Source organism: Coturnix japonica, chromosome 4 (genome assembly GCF_054131305.1).
Source record: "Coturnix japonica strain WE chromosome 4, WE-NBRP24, whole genome shotgun sequence".
In the NCBI taxonomy this organism is placed as follows: domain Eukaryota; kingdom Metazoa; phylum Chordata; class Aves; order Galliformes; family Phasianidae; genus Coturnix; species Coturnix japonica.
The window spans coordinates 20,105,128-20,124,008 of NC_140666.1; the positions used below are offsets into that span (position 1 = coordinate 20,105,128).

Sequence of the window (18,881 nt, forward strand, 5' to 3'; positions counted from 1 at the left end):
GATGGTGGCTTCTCCCACAGAAAGCACTTCTCTGCCGCCTAATTACCCAGCAGGTCAGGGATTACATCACCGTGGGAATTAATTGATCTTTGAGAGCTGCTTTCTCTAAAGTAAGAGTTACAGCGCTATCAGCTTTGCGCTGCTCCTTCTGCCCTTGGCTCTAATAGCGATCTGCACATCACTGGGCTGCCAACGGCGAGGGCGAGCTGACAAAGAGGCGAAATGAGATGTACTCGAACCTCTTAAAATCTTTATTTGACTCTATTTTTTTATTAGCACATGCATAAAGTGTCAACAGTTGGGGATTATGTCGGACGACGTTTCTCACAGATCAGTCACAAGCGGTGCTCCGGCTCTTGGCGGGCTCCATCCTTCCCCCATTCCTCCCAGTGACAGGGCAGAGCCCGTGGTGCTGGGATACATGTGGTCACACGTAGCAACTGGGGATGTAGATAGGTACAAGCAGCAACATCTACTCACCTACTGACTAAGTGCACGTGGTTAAAAGACCCCATTAGACAGTGAACACCTCTTTCTTCTTTATAGTTAACTATATAATAAAGGAAATTGGGTTATACCCTGCATTGTGTGACCCTCCTGAGGGAGTGGTGCTCATCTCCTGTCGGCTGCTTCCACCAAGTGGGAAATGGAAAGGAATGTGGGTAATAAGTCTGCTAGCAGTAAAACCTGAGCCTTTTGCAGGAGCTACTGCTCCTTCCCCAAGGACATCCTGCCCTGAGCCCATCCAGCAGACTGGGAGGAGGAGGAGAGAGGAGAAGAAGGAGAAAGAGAAGAGAGGAGAAGAAGGAAGAGAAGGAAGAAGAAGAGAATGATTCCTCCTGTATACAACCTGAAGCAAAGCCACAAGCATGTCCTGCAGCCAAGCAAGGAGGGGGTTTTGCCCTCCGTGCAGCCCCACTGTGCCCTTCTGGAGACTGTTCCCTATCAAAGGTTCAATGTGTGCACCTGTATGCCTGCCAGAGTGGGTTTCCCTTAGGCTGGCCAAGATCAGAGTGAAAACTCATGCCAAGGCTACCCTGGGGTAAAACCTCACATGCAGGGAAGGTGAAATCCTGGTCGATAGCTCATTGTGTGGGCAGGTCACCTGGACGTGGGGATGCTGAGCATCAGAAACACTTACAAATGCTTAGAAATGCCCTGTCCCTCCCCTCAGTTGGGGTTGGGAGCTCTGAAAGCTGGATTTCCATCACTGCTGCTCCAACCCTTGGGTGCTCCATGGAAACACATGGGAGATCCCCAGAGAAGGCACTTGTGTCAGTGATAACACTGCAGCAACTGCCCAAAGCCACACACCCTTGGCAAGTCCCCACTGCGAAGGAAAATGGGGAGCCACCAGCCCCAAAACACTCCTAAAACTGCATTTCAGAGCAAAAGGTTTCTCTTCAGTATGAGTTTTCCTTTCTTTGTTCTAATCTGCTCCAACATGAGATGAAAGGCACCACAAAGAGAGGCTCTATGTGTGGGTAACTGGCCACAGCTGAAAGTAGATCTGAAATCCCTCAGCAAAAACCAACTGTGGTGGTGGATCCACAACTAACACTCATAGTGGGATGAGATTTGGGAACCAGCAGCAGCACCTCTCCTCCAGCCTCAGAGCACCCCTAACAGAGCCAGCAGCTCCCCAGTGTGCATCACAGTGACTTCACTGAGCTCTAAGTCCACCTCACTTCCATCTCAAGAGTGCTATGGTTATATATTTTCCATTACAAGAGGCCTTTTGTCAGGTAGCTGCTCCCAGCAGAGGCATCAGGCACTAACAAGCACTGACAGTGGGTGAAATCAGTGGGATTTGAAGCACCTGAGCTGAGCTGGGGCCTTCAGGGATAAAAGCACTTCCTACCATAGTGGAGGCTCATCTCTTTGCTGAGCTGTGGTTTGGTGGGTTGATTCTTTTGCTCTTATGAATGAGTTTCATATGAAGCAACTTTTGGAGGTGGTTTGGTGGCAGCAGCTGGTGGGCAGTGCTGGGCTGATTATTCATTTACTCATTTATTTATTTTTCCTGGCAGCCGTGAAAGTTTTTTCTTTGCTTTATTTTTCTGGGGTTTAAATATGTTTATTTTTCAGATTACTTTATTACTTTGCAGTGGGTTTTGCTTATCTAAGGGTATTCTTGTACAGAGTGGTGGGAGCATGACCGAGCTAAGATGACAGTGTTTTCTTTCTATTTTGTTTCCTCTGACTTCTTAATGCTCCTTACATGCTCAGTGCTGGAATTGCCATCAAGCTGGAGGCTCCTGGGAATGCTCCAGTCCCTTGACCTTCTTGCCACATGAGAGGAGTGCAAGGTAAGGCTTGCTTCACCAGCACATGGGTACACAACTCTAATCAGAATGCCAGCAACAGATTTAAGCACATTCTCACTAAATGCAAAAGACTATAGAGGGACCTCTGGGTGCTGCTCTGAACAGGGCCATCTGTGAGACTATATCTGTCAGAAGAGAGGTGGGAAGGTGAAAGATCCATAACCTACTATCATGTAGTATTACATCATGTAGTGTTACAGAGCTATCAGTGGCCTCAGGGCAATGTATCAGCATGAACAGAGACTAATACTGATATTACACCAACACTGCCTGCAAGGGATGCCGCAGTCAGGATGGTTCCCAGCAAGGGGAACCCTGCTTTGGGCCCATCCCATTGCCTCTCCTAACCTGTCTGTGAGCATAGTACTGAAGGCTTTGGGATGAATATCCACTGAATCCTATGACACTCTTCCCCCTTCTCAGCAAAATCCTTATGTGATTCTCACCTGGATAAAGTAAAGTCTGCATGAGTGAGTCTAGAAAAGTTGATATTTGTAAGAAGGTTAGATTTGCACACACACATACATACAAAGGAGACAAGGGGAAAAACTCTTCTGGCTCTTAAAGACTGAAGTATTTTAGAGTTTAGGGTTAAGTAAAAATGCCTGGAGGAGGACGTCTATGAGCTTGGGGGCATCACATATATTGCATGGGCAGCTCTAAGTGCCAACAGGTAGCCATGCCAGCACTTCTAGGTGTGTTTTCTACCATGTTCATGGTCATCCTAGGAGGGCACAGCCCCATGTGGAACAGGGGCCTGGGGATGGCCACCCATATGAAGACAAGATCAGCATGTCTCACTGCTCCCATGCTTTGCTCAGGCACTTCTGCGTGGGGATGGTGGAGGGACAGAGAGCCCTGCTATCAGCAGGGGGGTGCGGTTGTGGCGCTGGTTGTGGGGTCACCTAGGGGAAGGGACAGTGGTCCTTGAGGTGCTGCTGCCCAGTTGGGAGGATAAATTCATGGGTATGTGAGTAAGTGAGCATTTGTGGCTTCTAAAGTGCAGTGCAGGTCATACGGTCTTTACTGTAAACTGTAAGCTCCTCAGGACAGAGCCCTTGTCCTTACTTTTATTTTTACCTGTGAAGCGATGTGCCAGCCTAGAAACTCTTAACCCTAAATAACAACAACTACTACAGGACAACAGGGGGTAGTGAGAAGGACAGTCTGTGCTCCCTGTGCCAGATGGGAAGAGCTTCTCATGGCCCTCCATGCTCCATCCTCAGGGCTGTGCTACGATGCTGTGACGAAGCACCCTCCAAATGAGGACCTCTAGTGCTGCAACCTGTCTCCCTCTGTGTGGGGTTTTCCTTGGTCATTACAGGGAAGGTGCTGATTCAGGTTCTGTTCCCAGGGGGAAAAGGAGATATAGATGTCAAAGTTGCAGGGAGGGAAGGGAGCTCCTTGGAGAACCTGTGCTCAGCCTTATGCTTCCCACCAGTCCAGAGCCTCACTGAGATGAAACTACTGCCAGTGCAGGAGCTCTTGCAGGGTGTGATGCTCACTCCCCTCCAGGTGTCTGCCTAGGACGGAGAGCCAGAAGCCACACAGTGCCTTTTTATTCCTTTAGGACACTGATCCTCTAAAACCTGCCAGCATCCGCTACTGGGTCTGAGTCTCCTCCAAGTCTGAGGAGAAGCTGCGTGCAAGGCTGGATTGTGAACACTGCCTGACTTATGCCATAACCTTCACCAGACATCAGCCAGACCAGCCTGCACAACCCACAGGTACAGTGCTCTCCTAATGTCCCTTTCCAGGTCAACTGGAGACACCCAAGAGGTTCCTGATGGGCCACAGGTACTAAAGTCTCCTGTTACATCTCTGAGCAGAGGCAAACCAGCTTATTTTCTCTTTGGATGACTCAAGCCTAGATCATACGTATGCGTGCAGAATGTGCTTCCCCCTGCTGGCAATATTTTGTTTATTGTTTTTAATTTATGCCCATAAATTGGCAAGGAGGAGAAGGCAGATAAAATGGCAAATGGGAACCTCAGGAGATTGGTTGGGCTCATTAAATGCTTGGCACTATGTGATTATCTATTGGCAATGAAATGCCACTGCTATGTTTTAATGTGGAACATGATACCTAAATATGCAGGGGAATCCCCCCTACCCACTTCTGGTACTCTTGAGAGACAGTAGGAATTCAATCATTTGTGACCTGGATTGTATTTTTAATGGCTGCCAAGCTAGATAAAATATTTAAATATTCACTTTTATATCAGCCCACATGGGGACTTGAGCATTTCAGGTTGTATAATGCAGGGTGGCCTACTTTTGGTGTATACAGAAATAGGCACATATGTACAAAATACTGAGTGTGCAGCATATGGGTCAGCCAGCCAGCATTAATTAGTCCGGCACAACCAGCTCCTGCAGCGCTAGCCTGGCCCAGACCCACCAAAGAGCTTGTGCTGGATTTCAGAGGTGACCAGGTCAAAAAATATCAGTGTACACCTGGAATAAAGACGGTCGTACTCAGAGGTGGCTGAGACCCTCAAGCAAAGGCATTGAGGACATTGCTCTGCCAGCAGAGCTGACCTTGCAGGTGTGGCTGCTGAATGATATTAGGCTTTTGGTGCCATCAGGTGCTGCCCATCTGCCTTTGTGAGGCTGCCAGGAGAGAGCTGGGGAGTGTGAGGGGCACTGCAATCAGAGCAGAAATAGGTGCTTGCAGCCCGCGCTGACTACACAGGTTACTTGTTTACTGACTACATAAGAAACCTGAGCAGAGAGCTCTAACACAGCACCTCGCTGGGAGGCTACCTGTGGATCAGCCCATCTGTCCTATCAGGATAGCTCCTGCGCAGCCAAGGCAGACTCAGCCCTTAGAAGAGCTGGGCTGTGATGTCTTCTAGCAACAGCGATGCTCAGAGGCTTACGGTCATGCTGCCTTGCTTTGGATTTGGGGATGTGGAAGGGACTGGAATCCCTTGGGGGTTGAGGTGGCAATGGTGAGGATGGCATAGGGACATGAAGGTGCAGGGAAATGGGGGTAAGCCCTGCTCCCTGCCACCACGAGGTCCATGGCTCCTTTGCCAATGCGACCCATGTGCAGGGTAAGCAAGGTTGAGTGCGTGATTGTCAAATGCTTTGCCACACAATGGCACTGACCCTGATTACAGCACAGGCTGATTGCTGCCAACCTAATGTCACAATGGGGTCACCATGGGATGATGAGAACATGAGCCTGCTGGGGTCATCCTCACCCATCACATGCAACCACAGCAAGTCCTACTAGAGTCATCACATGCTTCCATGTGGCAAAGCATAACCAGAGCATGAAGAGACTCCAGCCTTGCAGGGGCACTCAGCCCCTCTTCCCACTATGAGGGCAGCCACTGACCCAAAGGCTGAGCTATCCCCATGTGTCCCTGAGCCCCTTCCCCATCTCCATCTGCTGGTATGGTGCCCCAGTTCTGCCCCAGCATGGGTTAGCCCCATGAACACCCTGACAGGAATGGCAGCCTCTCATGTGAGGCCATTACTTTTGCTAAATTATCAAATACCAATTTCTTTCCACATAGAACAGTATCACAAGTGCATCTATGTTAACACTGTTCTGCAGTAAGTACTGACAGGTGACTGCTTAAATGTTACTCTGATTTTTTTTCTTTTATACAAGATCTTCTAATCCCAATCTGACAAGGAAGCCCCACTGGTGGAGGCAAAAGGATGGGGCCAAAAGCCCAAGGACTTTCTGTGTATCTCCTTCAACAGTGTTAAAGTCAAGGAGAGCTTCCTTGAAGGAGAGGGGGGGACCATACACTTGGCTGTGGACCACAGCAGGGCAGAGAAGGGTGCAGGACTCTCACCAGCACCAAAAGATTTCACTTCCCACCTGAAATCCTTCCCCAGTCACTCTGATCTTCTCCTGAACCCAGTCCAAATCCTGGTCAGCATCACAGTGATGCTTGTGGGGCAGTGGTGGGAGGAAAGAGGCTGCTCTAGTCCCACTGGAAGAAGTCAGTGGGATGCAGAGAAATGAGGTATGTCACTTCCGAGGGACAGAGACTATTTTGTGTTACTCAGCACCAGCAAGATCTTATGATGACACTTCTTAGCAGATGATAGGTTGGGGCTTGTGGTTATCATGTCTCACCACGAGGTGTTTCTCTTCAGGGGGAAATAAGCAGATGCTTAGGGCATCCTTTAAGATCATCAGTTCTCAGGATGGATTTAAGCATCAGCCCCTATGAGCCTTTGGGGTCACAGCCAGCCCTCCCACCAGCTTTACAGGTCTCTTAGCTTCCAGGAGCTCAGAGTACTCCCTGCACAGCTTTTGGCTCTGATGTCCACCTGGCAGCTGGGGAAGGTGGGCACCAAGTCTATACACTCTCCAGAAGAGATAACATGAGTGGGTCTCAGGTTTTTCCCTCATTCAGGGCTCATGGTGTACAGGAATACAAGAGGGGGCCACATGGCCACGTCAGATGGGCCCACATTGGTGCTGGCCCATACACTGCTGGTTGGAAGCCTCTTGCAGCTCTGTAGAGCCATACCTCTGACTGGGATGTTTTCAGTATTTCACACCCATTTGCTCTGTACTCCCGCAAATCCTCCTTTAATAGCTCCGTGAAAAGGCTGCTATGAATCATGCTCTATTTTGGTGAGCAAACTGGTATTTTTGGCACAGTGGTGGGGGCCCCGTTCCTGCACTCCCCACCTGCACTGTGCTTCAGGGACAAGGGACAGGGCAGCACCAGGACAGTGCCCTGGGATGGGATTGATCTCAACTGTACCAGTAGGGTTCATGGGGATACAAAGTGCAAATCAAGAGAGTGAGCCCAAGCCTCACCCTCAATTTCAGTGGTTTGGGTTTACCTAAGAGCAGCATTTTTTTGTTTTCTAACTATTATTATTATTTTTTTTTTAAATAATACTATAATAGCTCAGCACTATGACCAAGGATAGCGGGGCTTTGGGACATTGCTCCCCATCCCTTGCCCTCAGGATACATTGCACTACACACGCCAGTTCCCTGCCAGCTGCATGAGCCATGCCTTTCCTCCCAGAAATCTGTCCCAAGGATGGGAGTGGGCTCAAGGGTCACAAACACTTTGGTTTCCTCCCAGAGCTCCCAATTATACATTTAACAGCAAAAGCTCTCCTGCCTTCTGCTTTCATTTCTCCACTGAAGCCAGCTTGTGGGGCACTCCCGTTCACCCAGCCAGAGCATTTTCAGCATCATTAAGCGCGGAGGTGCTGCTAATTCCTGGCCTCACTGCCTCAAAGGTGCCTCCTACCCGTGCACAGCCTCCAGCGCTGCCCGAATGGTTTTCAACACGGTGTGAAAGCAAAGCTCCTGAATTAGCGGGGCTGATGGCGGTTGTCGGCATCCAGGTTTGGGGGAAGTGCCGTACGCACCTGCTGCAGGGGAGCCCCTGGCACGGCCCCTCAGTCCGACCACTCGTTATCATCCAGCTCGGAGTCATCGTCTGACTCGCTGTACTCCACCGCGATCCGGCGGGACAGGATGGTGGCCACGTCATTGCCCACGGGCTCTTTCTTGGCCTCTTGCTCCCACTGCTCCTGGACTTTCCGAAGTTGAATGCCTGTGTTAGGAAAGGTGGGAGAGCTTTAGGGGCACCGTCACCCACCAGTTGCCATCCCCAGTTAAATGCATGGACTGGAATGGGGTGGCTGCACCTGATTACAAAGATACAACCTTCCTCCTTGACACCTGCTCAGCCTGTGGAGATTGAAGCTTCTTGGAGGCCAAATCTTGCACTCATTCTTAACATTTGCATGCAGAAGGAAAGGTAAATGGAAGAGACCCCAGCAAGCAGCATCAGCTGCAGTCTGGCAGGAGGCTGGGTGTCCAGGAGTGCTGTCATAGCACTTCCATCCATGGGCTGCCACCTCCCCAGCAGTGACACCTCAAGCCATACAACCATCATAAGCTCACAGGAGACTTGACGCCTCAAGTCATACAGCCATCATAAGCTCACAGAAGAGTTGGGTTGGAAAGGATCTCAAAGCTCATTCAGCTACAGCCCCCTGCCACAGGCTGGCTGTCCCTCATCAGCTTAGGCTGCCCAAGGACCCACTTAGCCTGGCCTTGAGCACCTTAAGGGATGAGGCAGTGCCAGGGCCTCACCACCTTCATCATAAAGAATTTATTTGTTATATTTGATCTACACCTTTACTCTTCTAGTTTAAAGCTGTTTACCCCTTGTCCTTTCACTATGCCCTCTGACAAATAGTTCCTCCCCACCCATCCTGTATCCCCTTTTAGCTATAGGAAGGCTGCTATCACATCTCCATGGAGCCTTCTCCAGGCTGAACAACCCCAGCTCTCCCATTTCCTCTCTGTAGCAAAGCTTCTCCATCCCTCTGAAAACCTCCCCGCCATCACCCCTGGGACATGGATCCTCCTCCCCCAGTCCCATTTGGGTTCCACCATCTTTGTATACCACCCAGACACCCAGGGCTCGCCTGGAAGTCCAGCAAGCCAACACCACCCAACTCTAGACCACAGCATTTTGCCTCCGGCACCCTTCCTTCTGGGACAGCCGGACCCCCTCCCCGTCTCACCCCTGCGGATGGCTGCGAGCAGGTCGCTCCGGGCATCGCTCATAGGCATCAAAGGGATCGGCGGTTTCCGAGACTCGGCGGCGGGGGCCGGCGGTGAGGCTGAGTGCGCTGGCGAGGTGCTGAGAGCGGGGGGCCCCGGTGGCGGCGGTGGAGGGGCCACGGGTGGCCCCATGGGGCCGGCCTGAGGCGGGGAAGCGGAGTAGGGGCCGGGCGGTGCGGGGGGCGGCGAGGGAGCGTACGAGGGGTGGGCGGCGGGGGCGGCCGCGCCAGGGGGCAGCGCTGCGGGGGCCGCCATGGGGCTGTCGAAGGCGGTCTGAGCGGAGGGGATGACAGGCGGCGGGGGCGGCGGGGCCGGCGGCACGAAGTACTCCGTCATCGGTACCGGCTGTGGTCTGCAAAGGGGAGAAGGACCATCAGCAACACAGGGCACGGCAGCAGCATCCCCGCATCTCCTGAGACACGAGAGGAAGCCGTACCCAAAATCCTTGACCAAGTGCGGTCTGGGCCCGTTCAGCACGGCCTCGGGGGGCTGCGGAGCGTGGGGCTGTTGGGCGCGGTTGAGGCTGTTCTGCCGGCTGCTCGCTGGTGGTCGGTAGCCATGTTCTGGAGGGGGGACCGCTGGCAGCACCCCCTCCTTGTGCTCTGCAGGAAGGTGGGCCGTCGGGGCCAGCAGCTGTGCCGGGTGGTTGGGGCTTGCCGGGTACGAGTGTTCAGCAACATCTGAAGTGTAGGATCTACAGCGATAGGAAAACCAAAGGGTCGCATGCCTGGGAGAGGGAGGGCTGGGCAAGGGAGTGGTTTGGGGTACTTGCTGTCAGGGCAACGAAACACAAGGGAAGCCACAAAATAGAGGCAGACAAGAGAGCACAGAGAGGAGGAGGACAGCAATGGAGCTGGACCAGACTCTTCCTCGGCTCCTAAACCATTTGGACTTTATCCCAACACTGACATTCAGGATGTGACCCTGGTGGACACCACTGTGCTGCGCATGAAACTACATGGGTCTATGGCTTATTGACCTCACCTTCCCAAAAGCCTTTGGCGTGCTAGCCCAGGGATGGGATAGAGAAAAACCAGAAGTGCCAAAAAGCAAAGGAAGCCCAGCGAGCTGAACGCATAATAGGTAAAACCTGCCTATTATCTGGGGACAGTGATCCTTCCGATGATGCCATGTGATATGGGGATGGTGAGAACCTGTTATCGGGTCGGAACTCTTTATCGTATGCCATCATGTTCCACTCCAGGCGCCGGTTGCGGGCTTTCCGCACTTTCTTCACCTCCCGAGTGGAGTCCTCCACCAGCCGCTGCTCCTGGGGACACACAGCTGCAGCTCCACCTCTGTCCCGTGGCCTCCATGGGTGATGCCCATGAAGCACTGCCCTGAGCCCACCCCAGAGCCATCCCCTTGCCTGCTACCTTCTGCCTGCGTTTCTCCTTCCTCTTGTCCTCTGTCGCCTGCAGCATCTTCTCCTTCCACAAGTTGAAGAAATAGGAGGGGTCGGTATAGAATTTGAGGCCATCCTTCTTGTCATCCCTGAACAGAGAAAAGGGCAATGTAAGCCACAGGGAGGGGGAATCCCCCAAATATTTCAGGGCTGGTAATGTCAGTGCACAGATAGAGACCCTTCAGCCCTTCCCATGATTACCACCTCCCACCAGCATCCATCTCTCTCCCATCTCATGCCCTGCACTGGGACACTGCACAGAACTATGTGGAGACAGTAATGCTGCTGCCTTGGGCATGTGTTCTCAGAAAAGAGACCTCTTCCCCTGCATAGGAAGGCTCAGTATGGTCAAAGACATAAGTGACAGTGGGCCACCATAATGACCAGTGTGGAGATATCGTTACCTACAGTACCACATTATGATCTTGTGGACATGGCACAAAGGAATATGATTTAGTGGTGGGACTCGGTAGGTCAGGGTCATAGAATCATCGAGTGGCTGAGGTTGGACATGACCCTTGGGTCCATGTGGTCCCACTCCTGCTCCAGTAGGGCCACCAGAGCATGATGCCCAGGTCTACATCCAGAATCCTTTGAAGATCTCCACGAGGAGGCACCAGAACCTTTCTGGGCACCATCAACACAGTCATCACACCTTAGCACCAGTGCTATAGTATCTCCAAGGCTGACAGTTGGAGTTGCTCATCTTCTCCAACCTAGTTGACTCTGTGTTGCAGAGTCACCTGTTTCAGGTGTCCTGTGCAGTTATGGTGGCACAGACATTGAGAAGATGGCCCTCACCACGAAACAGTGGTGTCACACCCCCTGGCACCTCTCCTATCAAGACCCCCAGGTGTCCCCCCCAGCCCTCTGAAGAGCAAGAGGATGGCTGCCCCACCTGTATGGAGTGAGGATGTTGAGAGGCGGGGGCTTGTCGCAGCGCTGGTACATCTCCATCACTGGGTTGGGGATGGAATTGCGGGACACAACCTGTTGGTTCTGCACCGTGGAGCTCTTGAAAGCCTTCCTCATGTTGATATCCTGCAGTGAAACTGGGGACAAGGAGTGGGGAGGGGGGAATTATCCCTTTGCCTCACCTCGCAACCCCAAAACATCCACAGACACCACACTATCCACCTGCCAGCCCCTCACCTTCCTCCACGGTGGAGTCCAGCTGTGTCACCTTGATGACCAGCAGGTCCACCCTCTCCTGTAGCGAGTTCATCCTCATGTAGAAGCTGTTGGCCTCGTTGAACAGCTCCCCAAAGATGTCCTCAGCGTGCCGGCCTGCCAGGAGACAACACACTCCCATCATGTGCTGCTTTGTTCGTAGTGTCAGAATTGTACACTGTTTTGGGGAGCTAAGCTGAGTCCCTTCCAGGTGTGGCAATGCACATGCCATCCTTGCTAGGTACAGGCTGGGGTTTGCCCCACAAACCCCAAGCAAGTGGCTCCCCCATCAAGGCTACTTTTGGCAGCTCCCTAAACACAGATCTTCTCTTTCTGGGACTATTTTGGAAAATTATCTAGTTCTGGAGGGGGGAAAAAGGCACTAGATTGAGAGCCCTGGGGAAGCCTATACTGCTCTTTCTATTTTAAGGCAATATTCAGCAGTGAAGTAGGTTTCCCCTATTAAATGTTCCCGCTCACATGCACAAGGCTCTTGTCCTTCCCTTTGCTGCTGGAATCAGTCATGAAGCAGGAAGGACTGAGGCCTTTTATACTGAACTATCTCTAGAGCATTCACATGGCTCTCAGAGTGTTCTGCACTAACAAGAGGTTTTTTAAAAATCTAAGTAACTTCTTATTTCCAGCCAAGTCAAGAAATGAAAGATGCTCAAAAAGACTGGCAATGGGAGGACAACAAGTCTTAAAGCATCCCTGTGTTCCCCCTTTGGACTCCACCAAGAGCATCCCTTCTTAAGATCTGGATAAATCCTACCCTACTGGGGACTCTCAGAACCAAACCAGGGTCAGTAACCACATTGTCACACCGCCTCAACCATCCCAAGTGCTGGCACAGGGTGACAGCATCCCCATTCCCTGTGACTCACTGAGGCTGCCCAGCTGCTTGATGATGGCAGCCAGTGTGCTGTTGGTGACACATTCCAGCTCACTCGTCACACCCTCAGGCAGGGCCCCCCGGCACAGGTGCCGAGGTTCAATGTTCCTCTTCACCAGTGGCATGCTTCAGGTGGACACTCACACTCTCCTGGTGAGGAAGAAAGAAGGAGAAACAACCCAAAACAGCCTTTTCCATTTGCATTTCCTCTCTTCTCCCTCTCTGGGGACCCATCTGGCAGATGGTGATGACAGAGTGTGGCTCAAACCAGCAGCAAACCCTGCGCGATCCATCCCTTCAGCCGGCCCCAGAACACCTCCCCCGACCCAAACGGGAGTGAGTGAGTGCCTGTAATTCCATTATTTCCAGCTGGCTGCAGAGCTCACTGGGATTTATTTGTGTGCACACACACAGCTTCGATGCGGGCTGCCATGTCCTGCTCTGCTCTATGCAGCATCCCTGTGTGCCCCCAGAGCCAGGGCAGTTCGCTGTCTGTGGGACTGGCAAGCCACAAGGAAGGAGGAGGAGGATGGATGGGATGCTAAGAGCTGGGCATAGCCATAAGGCAGCAGGAACACTGACTATGGCAAGAGCCAGAAATGTGCACAGCTCGCGTTTTTTGGCCCTGACAATGCTGGGCAGAACAGATTCCCATTGATAGCACCCACCACGCTCCCCAGCCCCCAGCCCGCACCCAGGCTTGGTGGGAGTTTTCTAATGCAAATGCAAACTCTTGACATACAGCACAAAACTTTTATCTAAATCATTAGTGCTGAGTTCCAAAAAGGCCAATTGTGCTCCCAGTAGCACAAAGCAGATGCTATTCTGCCTCTCCAGTTCATCCCCTCCAGCACTTCCCAAAGCCAGAGGAAGTACTTAATGAGCTGCTTGTGCCCACGGATGGGAAAGGGGAGGTGCAGAGTGGTTCTCAGCACGGGATGCTGCCCTGTGGATGCTGGCTGCATTTCCTGATGCACGGGGTCCAGAAGCACTGATGATGGTCACTGCTGGCACCAAGGTAAGGCTGACCTTGGGCAGCTGCAGGCCTTAAAGCAGCAGACTGCCATGTTTAGGCAGGCATTGACAGATCATCATGATCCCCAGCAGCCTCACCTAGGGCCCATCCTGGGACAGGAGCTTAGTGAAGTTTGGTATTGCCTCCAAGCTCGGTGTGGCAAAGGGACTTGGGCTGGTGGCTCCTTGGTGTCCCCTCTGAGCTACTGCTATAGACTGTACAGGTGGCCCTGCAGGAGGGGATGGGCTGGATGATGGCATGCTCCAGGTGATGCTCAGTGCCTTTCAGGTGGCAATGAGATGCTGACTTCATATTGTGTGAGATGAGAGCATAGATTTAGGAAGCGATGGGCTAAGTGTGCCATGACCCCAGCTATGCCGAGCTCTCACAGAGTTCAGTGCTGTGCCCCTGTGCTGAGCTCAGTTTGGGGTCTGTCTGTGTTTCTGTCTGTCTGTTTAGCCCCTGTGATCAGATCTCACAGGCACTGCAAGCAGTAGGATTGTGTGGCCCAGCGGGAGCCCTGGCCAAGCACCAGCAACAGAGCAAGGAGAAAAGCAAAGGGAGCAGTGTATGGCAAATCTACAGTGCTTGAACAGAGACAAGGAGGTCTGCAAACACATACTGAGAGAGTGAGATCAGGCAGGTGGTGAGATGGTTACTTGGTTGGGATGCAGAGCAGAGAACCTGCTTGCCAGAGCCAACCCTGCAGCCAGTGCTGTGCTGCACACAAAATGGAGTGCTCCCTCACCACCAAGACACATTGCTTGTGTATAGGAAATGCATCTGTGACCGACTGTTACTCTGCTGATCGCTAGAGTGACTGTGAACCCTACCAGCCTGACAGGCATCATTGCTTCACATGGAGCTGATAGCACTGCTGAACTCTTGTCCAAAAGGCTCACTGAATGCTCTGCAAATGGCTGGGTCTCCAGCATCCCCCTCCCTCAAAACACACCAGAGGGCAAATCCCCAGAGGCTGCTCCTGGGTCGCTGATCCATCATTACAAGGAGTCTGTAGGCTCACAGCACAGCGAGCTGCAAGGTCTCAGCAGTGGGGAACACTTGCCCAGCAGAGCTGAACAGCAGCCATCCGGATGTGCTGGAACGAGCTCACTGCCACGCACATGGCTGAGGTCCTTCTGGACAGCCAGGGGAAGGGTCAGTGCCTGCAGCCAAGAGGAGCACAAGCTGAGGCTGCCTGCCTGGGAACGGAGCTGTTCTGCCAGGCTGGGGCTGGAGCTGGAGCTGGAGCAGCCCATGCCCAAGGCCAGCATCTCCATCCCAGCAAGAGTGTTGCCCGCACCTTCCCCACGGCCCATCTGCAGCCTCCGCCTGCGCCGCACCAACTGCAGCAGCTCTGCCTCCACCAAGCTGCAGGAGAGAGGCTCCGCCACCGCACCGAGCTGTGAAGTGCAACACAACACAGCTAAAAATATTCCCTAAGAGTTGTGTTAGTAAATGCCACACTATTTTTTTTTTTTTCCTTCTGCTGCAAAGCTCTCCAGCTCCAGAAACAACACTTGGCTCAATTGCCTCTAACTTGCAAGGACCTCACCGAGCTGGGCTTTGCAGTGGCCAAAATGCTCTTTAGGGGGATGCTGGATATGAAGTGACTCCTGCCTTGGGATTAGGGAAAAGACAGCCCTGTTGCTCAACAGCAAACAGGCTCCTGCATGGCTTGACCTGAACTATACGTAAAGCTACATCAGCTGGCAGGTGGGTTTTCATGTGGCTATTTTCCTTAGGGATTAGTTGATGTGGATTTTCTGGATCCATCCCAAAATAATGCTTGGATACCCTCGCAGTGAAGGGATGGGGGAGAGCCAGGGATGGGGCAGGGAGCAACAGCAATCCTGTGCATGCTTTGGCTGAAAGAAGCCTGCTGGAAAGGAACCACGTGCTTTAATGACTCTCTATCACCAAAGGAAGCCTTCAATGCCATTCCCTCTCTATGCCCGGCTCATTACCAGCAGGCTGGCCGTGTCCCACCAGCAGTGTAGCAGGACGCAGCCGAACAAACCCCCATTCTCTGCACCACAGAAGCGCTTTGATCAGCACGGGGCAGCCCGGGAGAGCAGCAGGGCTCTTCCTGGGCACTCACAGCTTGGGAACAGCCGGCAGAGACGCGTTTCCCTGCAACAGTGACAGGCAGCTCTGCAAAAGCATGCTGGCCTCTTTGTTTTTTGTTTTTCTTTTCTCTTTTTCCCTTTGGCTTGAGGGCTGTTGCTTGGAACTTGTCAAGATCTTGGCGTGCACAGCTGATTTGTCATCTACGAGAAAATGGAGGATGAGCATCCTAGGTTCAGCATGGGGCTGAAGCAGACAGCAACTCCGAGCAAGTCAGCTTCACCTCAGGGTTTTTCTGCAGGCTGCAGATCGCAGGGAAGGCAGCGGGCATTTGGGGACTTGGTTGCATCACTGCGTAAGAGCTCTCGGCGTGCCCTGCACTCGTAGCTGAGCAGCACAGCACATTAACCTCCTGCCTGCTGTGAGGAGCCGCTTCTCCCTGCCACTGAGCTGCTCCCTGCCGCTGGGGATGCTCAAGAGATGTAGGAATGCCAAATGCCATCTAAGCACCTTTTTTCTTTTTTTTTTTTTTTTTTTTTTTTCCCCTTATCATTCCCCTCTAAAACCCAGACAACAAGACATAGAAACGAGGGCTGTGCTTAGGCACACTGAAGTTTAGCAGATGAATGATGAATTCATCCCACTGCTGACCCATCCATTCAGGTGCTGCACTCCCCTACTTGGGTTGCCAGGCACCAGGCAGCCATAGATAAGCAACCCTGAATTGCACCGAAAGCGGCCATGGCTCTGTACCCACTGGGATTTCAGTACGGCAGCAGCAAGACCTCGAGTGTTCAGAGCTGCTATGAAAGCTCTGCAAGTCGCTGAATCACGGAGCACCAGGCCCAGGCTCTGCACGTGTGTGCCTGCGTGCTGCGGGGGCTCTGAGTTGCAGGGGGGAACGTGCAGGCAGCCACTGGCCCCAGCAATCCAGCCCCCCCTCACACCATGTGCAAATAGAAAGCACTGGTAGAGCTTTGCAGCAGGGATGTAAAGTGATGGCCCCTCCCTGCCATGCAAGGGTGCAAAGCACACAGGTTCCCTCTCCATGCAGGAATGCAAAGTGACAGCACCCCCGCGGCCATGCAGTGTGCAAAGAGGCCTAAGCCCCCCACACACATACATGTGAGGATGCAGAGAGTCCTCGACCCCCCATGCCGAGTGCTCTGGGGCTCCTTCCCGATGGGAGGTGAAGGCAGCCTGACTCCCCCACCCCATGCGTGGGCAAAAACCTCCACCAGCGCTGCGGAGTGAGGCTCTCCCTCCACCGTGAAAATCGGTTAAGTGACAGGGGACCCCTCCCCAGGCAGGGATGCACAGCGTCCAGCCTCCCTACACATGGATATGGTTGGGGGGGGAGCACGGGGATCCAAAGCGATACTCCCCCTCCCCATGCGAGGATGCAAAGCGGTAACACCCCCCCCCCCCCCCGACTCAAGAGTGCAAAGCACTGTGTTCACCCCCCAACCCCCCAGAAAAAGGAAAAATAAATAATTAAATAAATAAAAACCCGCAAAGCGTGGGAGACCCCAAAAACCCTATAAAGCCATAGGGACCCCCATCCCACCATCTCCCCCCGCAGCCACCCTCTCACCTCCGCAGGCTCTGAGTGCGGGCTCCAGGCAAGATGCGCGGTGCCGGCGGCCCCGGGGCCGGTGCGGGGCTGCGGCTGCCGCCGTGCCGAGAGCCCCGCTCCGCTCCGCAGTGCGCGCACAGCGCATGTGCCCCCCCCCGCCCCGCTCCGCCCCGCACCGCCCCGCTCCGCTCCGCGCGGGCGGCCCCGGCCCCGCCGCCCCCGGTGCTGCTGGATCTCTACGTTCGGCTCCTCCCGGTGGAGGTGCGGGGTCGGCGCTTTCCCTTCTCCCCTTCCCGGCAACGGCCGCTCCTGTTGGCCCCGCAGCGGGGTTATCAGCCCTAGGCTGATCTCCTGCGGAAGGGCGGATGAGGGACTGGGATGATGCTGGGCAGGTGATGCACCATCTTCTCTGCCTGCTGGTGGTCACCTCACAGCCATCATCTCCTCTGTGCTTCCTCCATGCCCTGTGATATCCCCTCTCCTTGGTCTCTCCTTTGGTCTTTCCTAGGGGAATAAACTCCTTCCACTCCACCCCATGGGACATTTGATCCTTTCCACGGCCATATGCCAGATCTGCCTGATCTGCGATACTGATTCACACCACCCACTGAGGCTAGAGCCTCAATACTGAGCCCCCAAGGGTCTGGAGACTGCTGTGCCAGTGAGCCTCGCTTCTGTGCCTGGGAAGATCATGGAGCAGATCCTCCTGGAAGGAGGATCCCAGCGCCCAATTAAGTCACACGAGGGACGAGAAGGTATCTAAGACAGCCAACAGGGCTTCATCAAAGGCAGATCATGCCAGACTCATCTGGTGGCCTTCTATGACGGTGTGATGGCATTGGTGGACAAAACAAGGGCAACTGATGCCATCTAGCTGGACTTGTGCAAAGCGTCTGATTTGTTCCTGCCCCACATCCTTATCTCTAGATTGGAGAGATGTCGGTTTGAAGGCTGGACTATTGGGTGGATGAAGAATTGGTTGGATGGACATAGCCAAAGGGTTGTAGTCATTGATTCTGTGTCCAGGTAAAGGGCGGTCCCAAGTGGCATCCTGGGACCATTGTTCTTTAGCAAGTTTGCTGATGACACCAAGCTGGGTGGCACAGCTGACACAGTAAAAGGGAGGGAAACCATCCAGAGGGGCCTGGACAGGCTTAAAAAGGGGGCGTATGAGAATCTAATGAGGTTCAACAAGGCCAAGTGCAAGGTGCTGCACTTGGGTCAGGGCAATCCCAGATATGGTACAGACTGGGAGAGCCCACCTTTCAAGTTGAGGTCCCTCCGAATAACATCCCTTCCTTCTGCTGTGTCAACCACACCACTCAGCTTGGTGTCATCAGCAAACTTGCTGAGGGTGCACTCGATTCCCTCATTGATGTCATTGATAAAGGTGTTAGAGAGCACCAGTCCCAGGACAGACCCCTGGGGGAGAAAAGCTGAACATGAGCCAGCTGGGTGCACTCACAGCCCAGAAGGCCAACAGAGCTGGGCTGCATCAACAGAGGGATGGCAGCAGGAAGAGGGAGGGGATTGTCCCCCTTTGGTCTGTCTTTATGAGGCTCCATCTGCTCCATAAGTAATGTGTCCTGGTCTGGGGTCCCCAGCACAGAATATAGATATGAAGCTGTAGGAACAGGTCCAGAGCAGGGCAGTGAGGATGCTCAGAGGGCTGGAGCACCTCTCCTATGAAGAAAGGCTAAGGGAACTGGGGCTGTTCTGTTTGGAGAGGGCTTCAGGGAGACCTCTTTGTGGCCTTCCAGTACTTCAGTCGAGCTTTTAAATAGGAGGGTTCTGTGATTCTCTGTGTCAGGAACATGGCTATAGAGCTACTGGTGGTGCCGGGCTTTGCCAC

The 18,881-nt window shown here is 53.2% G+C and overlaps 1 protein-coding gene across 4 annotated transcripts; it reads right to left on the reverse strand.

Annotated features, from left to right (window-relative positions):
• Window positions 1-230: 230 nt before the first annotated feature.
• LOC107312862 (actin-binding protein WASF3-like) lies at window positions 231-17,331 on the reverse strand. 4 transcript variants are annotated; one of them, XM_015860669.3, is made up of 9 exons: window positions 17,048-17,331; window positions 12,364-12,521; window positions 11,462-11,596; window positions 11,208-11,361; window positions 10,281-10,398; window positions 9,999-10,174; window positions 9,341-9,598; window positions 8,865-9,256; window positions 231-7,882 (listed from the first exon to the last, which is right to left on the reverse strand). In XM_015860669.3, exons 2-9 carry the CDS (start codon window positions 12,494-12,496, stop codon window positions 7,725-7,727), a joined length of 1,524 nt encoding a protein of 507 aa, XP_015716155.1. In that variant the 5' UTR covers window positions 12,497-12,521; window positions 17,048-17,331; the 3' UTR covers window positions 231-7,724. The 4 variants fall into 4 exon arrangements, with proteins under 4 accessions (XP_015716155.1, XP_015716156.1, XP_085400860.1 ...); XM_015860670.3 differs by having other exon boundaries at window positions 10,059-10,174; window positions 17,048-17,181; XM_085544734.1 differs by lacking the exon at window positions 17,048-17,331 and adding an exon at window positions 14,342-14,444.
• Window positions 17,332-18,881: the final 1,550 nt, after the last annotated feature.